The 4,207-nt window shown below is 32.1% G+C and overlaps 2 protein-coding genes across 2 annotated transcripts; both read right to left on the reverse strand.

The window, feature by feature from the left end:
* Nucleotides 1–1,430: 1,430 nt before the first annotated feature.
* On the reverse strand, nt 1,431–2,112 carry LOC110885080 (ferredoxin). The gene has a single exon (XM_022132781.2). It carries the CDS (start codon nt 2,049–2,051, stop codon nt 1,548–1,550), a length of 504 nt encoding a protein of 167 aa, XP_021988473.1. The 5' UTR covers nt 2,052–2,112; the 3' UTR covers nt 1,431–1,547.
* Nucleotides 2,113–3,243: 1,131 nt separating this feature from the next.
* LOC110881673 lies at nt 3,244–3,612 on the reverse strand. Its single transcript, XM_022129865.1, has one exon. The coding sequence runs from the start codon at nt 3,610–3,612 to the stop codon at nt 3,244–3,246; it is 369 nt and encodes a 122-aa protein (XP_021985557.1).
* Nucleotides 3,613–4,207: the final 595 nt, after the last annotated feature.

Here is a 4,207-nt window from a genome sequence, read left to right on the forward strand (position 1 = left end):
CCATGCTCTGATGATTCCGCCATCGGTTGGGGTGTGACAAGAAGGTTGTTTGTTTTTTTAACGTATGTAGACTTCTAAAATAAACTGGTGGTGGTATACAGACGGTGGTGGTGGGTGGTGGTGGACGGTGATCGTGGTAGACAGTGGTACTGGTGATGGACAGTGGTAGGTGGTGGACGGTGGTGGGTGGTGGTTGACGGGTCCGGCGGTGGTGGTGGTTAGTCCTCTGCAGACCTTAGAAGATCTTAGAAGTAGGGCTGACAAATCGTGTCTTATCGGGTTTAATAGGTCTCTAACGAAGCGTGTGACACAAGTATTAAACATGAATACAACTCGTTTCATTACTTTATATCTCATGTTTATAACACAGCTTTACGTTTTATGTACCAAGAAGAAAAAATGATGGATCCTAACATCATAATTATGTTTATTTTTAAAAAGTAAAAAAATCACGTTGTGTACTTTTTATATAAACATATCTAATCGTGTCTTATATAGATATTTATTGTCAGTCCTACTTAGAAGTGATGTGGCCAATTCTACACCAAAAAGAGCCATTTAGATTTGATTGTCGTCTGTACCTTTCAGTAACATATTCTTCCCTCATCGCCATTATGTTTAATTATGCTCCACCAATTCAAGATAAAAACGGGTAGTGGATAAAGAGCTTACAGAAATTCATTTAAAAACACATACATTATCATTTGTAGCAATTTCAACCACATGCTATAATGAATGTTTCAAGATGAAAAACATGTTTATGTTATGTTACCAAAAACCTAAATTTCCAAATTGAAGTTTTTAAACATGGTATACACAAAATTAAGTTGAGTTTGAAACCTAAATAACTAATGGGTGTTTAGTCAATCAATTATATGTGGTCCAGAAAACATTAGGATCTATACATTTATCATTTATCATCTATATGTTTGGAGGAAACTGCATGTTCAATGCAAAAAATACCAAAATAAAAACTATTTTGTGTTCCTTTAATCACACTTGACCACTTTATAAATCCTGTAATCACAAAATGAAACTTACAAAGTTTAATCATGCAAATCAATCCACTATAAATTACATGATAACTATCATCTCAAATCACTCTAGCAATAACAAGATTTATCCAAGAACGGCCTTCACTGAAAAAAAAAAAAAAACTTATAAGTTAATTATTTTTTTTTTTTACTAAATGACAATATCATTTCACACGAAAAAGGGCAATTACAAAGCAATGGCAGGTAGTCGAGCAACAAGTTACGCCGCCACCCCCTTTAAAAGTTTTCAATTCAAAACACAATTAAAACACTAACAAGGATTACAAATATATATAATACCATTTTCAAGAAACCATAAGTTAATGTGATGTTAGACTACTCATTTTCTAATGGTTATGAAGTCTAGTGAACATAACTATATATTAAAACACAAGAAATGAAAACATAATAATATATTAAAACATAACAAAATTTAACATTTCGATGAAAACTGACTTAATGTAAAGGCATTCATTCAATTCATCTTCAATACAAATCTATAAAAAAAAAAAGTTAACCAGTCATCTCCTCCTCCTTGTGGGTCTCGATAACAACATCACTAGTTGGATAAGCCACACAAGTGAGCACCCACCCAGCTTCAATCTGGTCATCATCAAGAAAACTCTGGTCAGACTGGTCAACGGTGCCGGAGATAACTTTTCCTGTGCATGAGGAGCAAGAACCGGCCCTGCATGAGTATGGTAAATCAATACCAGCATCTTCACAATGGTCAAGAATGTAGGTATCATCAGCGCAGTCGAACTCAGTCTTTCCTTCGGGTGTGATCAGGGTGACCTTGTAGGTGGCCATCATGGTCACTCCACCGCGGTTAGAGGACTTGAGGCCGAACATGACGGATGGTTTCATGGAGGTGGTGGGTTGGGGGCGGAGGAAGGAGGTGCTGGCCATGGTGCCGGTGAGGGTGGTGGTTGCGGCTGCCATGGTGGTGGTGGTAGTTGGAGAGGAATGAGGAAGGAGAGGTGGTGAGATATGAAGTGAGGATGAGGGAAGGGGCATGTGGAAATAGTGTGTTCTATGGATTAGATATCTGCCACGTGGCAGAATGTTGTGGTGTGTGTTATCATGTTATCTTTCAATTCCTCTATTATCACAACCACGTAAAATACTAGTAAAATACGTGTGAAAACACAGGTGGTTTTTAGAAAATTATACAAAAATTTATTAAAAACATAAATCACTATACACTGTTCTTTACGAATTACAGAAGTATTCTTAAATTCATAAATACTTTTTTACAACAATATACATAATACACTAATTTAACATTTAATAAAATCATCACATCTAATAAATTTAACGCGTTAATACTAATGGGGAAGGTTCAAATGAAAACCACTAGTTATTGTGAAAACTCGAAAACTAATTAAAAAAAGCCAAAAAAACATAAAATTTTTTTTTTAATTTTTTTTTGCAATCAAAATTTCGCAGGTTTTTTAATATAAAAAAAAAAATTTCAAAAAAAAAAAATTTTTTTTTTGTGTAGTGCACATGTGTAATACTGCACATATGTATGTGTACTACACATGTGTATTATTACACATGTGCACTACACAATTTTTTTTTTTAAAAAAAAAGTTTTTTTTATATATAAAAACTAGCGATTTTTATAAAAAAAAATTGAAAAAAATTTTTTTTTGTGTGTTTTTTAGGCTTTTTTTAGTTAGTTTTCGAGTTTTCACAATAAAAGTGGTTTTCATTTGAACCATCCCCTAATACTAATATCATAAGTATCATAGTTTTATAAAGCATTATAATACTTCTTACATGTTTTTCGACCTAAAAAATCATCCAAAATTTATAATAAATATGAGTAAGTAGAAGATACAATTACATGTTCAAAAGTCATCAACTATGAGATAACAACATGTTATCATAGGTTTTGTAGAACTTCTTTGTAAACTACATTAGTAGTGGTTGTACAAACTCGTTTTGCTTTATCACAAATCAAAATTTTCAACCCCTTCCTACTTTTTACCCTAGATACAGCAACATAAAGTTGGCTATGACTAAATACTGGACGTGGAAGATACAAACCAACACGTTTCAAAGATTATCCTTAACTTTTCTTTGTTGTCATAGCAAAGCACAGTGAAAGTGGAAATTGTCTTCGAGAAATCTTCACTGGTATTCTTTTAACAGAAAGTCTCATCTTCAGTCTTGAAATCAAAGTATGGTGACCTATATTAGTTCATGTGATAATTTTTGCTTCAATCACAATTTTTCCGAGTTTCGTGACTTGTAAACGTGTACCGTTACACAATCCATTTGCCTGATCAAAGTTTTTGAGTAACATCACTAAAGCACCAACTTTCAATACTAATTTATGGTTAGGTAAACCAGACAAATGAAGATTGTTTAACACATCAGGAGAAAACAATGCCATGTTAATCTCTGATTCTTCCTCAGATTGACATAAACTATCTGAACTAAAATAAATCTTCTCTTCACCAGACAGATTCTCTAACAACTCTCTATTTATAAAATCCACTACTTCATTTGTTGGAGCAAGAATGGCTCTTTGTTGTAAATACGTTAAATCCCACAAACACTTATTCATGTCCGGATATGTAAATGAAATCAGAAAATAAATATGATTGAGTTGATCATATGTCCGGATATGTAAATGAAATAAGAAAAGAAATAGGATTGAGTTGATCATGAATAAGTAAATCATCTGGAATTTTGATATCTACCTCACCATCATTTTCTTCACCAAAGAGACCATCACCAAACTTTAAAATCCATTCTGCAAATTACTTTATTTCTTTAAAAAAAAACTATATATTAAAACATAAAAAAGAAATGAAAACATAATATAATATATTAAAACATAACAAAATTTAACATTGCAATGAAAACTGACTTAATGTAAAGCCATTCATTACAAGTGGTTTTTTCAAACTAGTGTTGTTGGGAAAAATATTTACTAAAATGGAGTTTTCTAAAAAATATTTACCTAATTGGTGTTTTTTTTTTTTTCTATTTTGCATTTATCTTTTATTCTCTAACCAACCTATTAGATCCTTTTATATGTTTTATTCGGTTATTCTATTATCTGTTTTTCCCTTTTTATTATACTTTTTGTGTTTTTATTTAATTCAGTTTTTTTTATAGGAGGTTTGTTCGAAAATAGTGTTGATAAAATGATGTTG

Source organism: Helianthus annuus, chromosome 10 (genome assembly GCF_002127325.2).
Source record: "Helianthus annuus cultivar XRQ/B chromosome 10, HanXRQr2.0-SUNRISE, whole genome shotgun sequence".
Classification (NCBI taxonomy): Eukaryota; Viridiplantae; Streptophyta; class Magnoliopsida; order Asterales; family Asteraceae; genus Helianthus; species Helianthus annuus.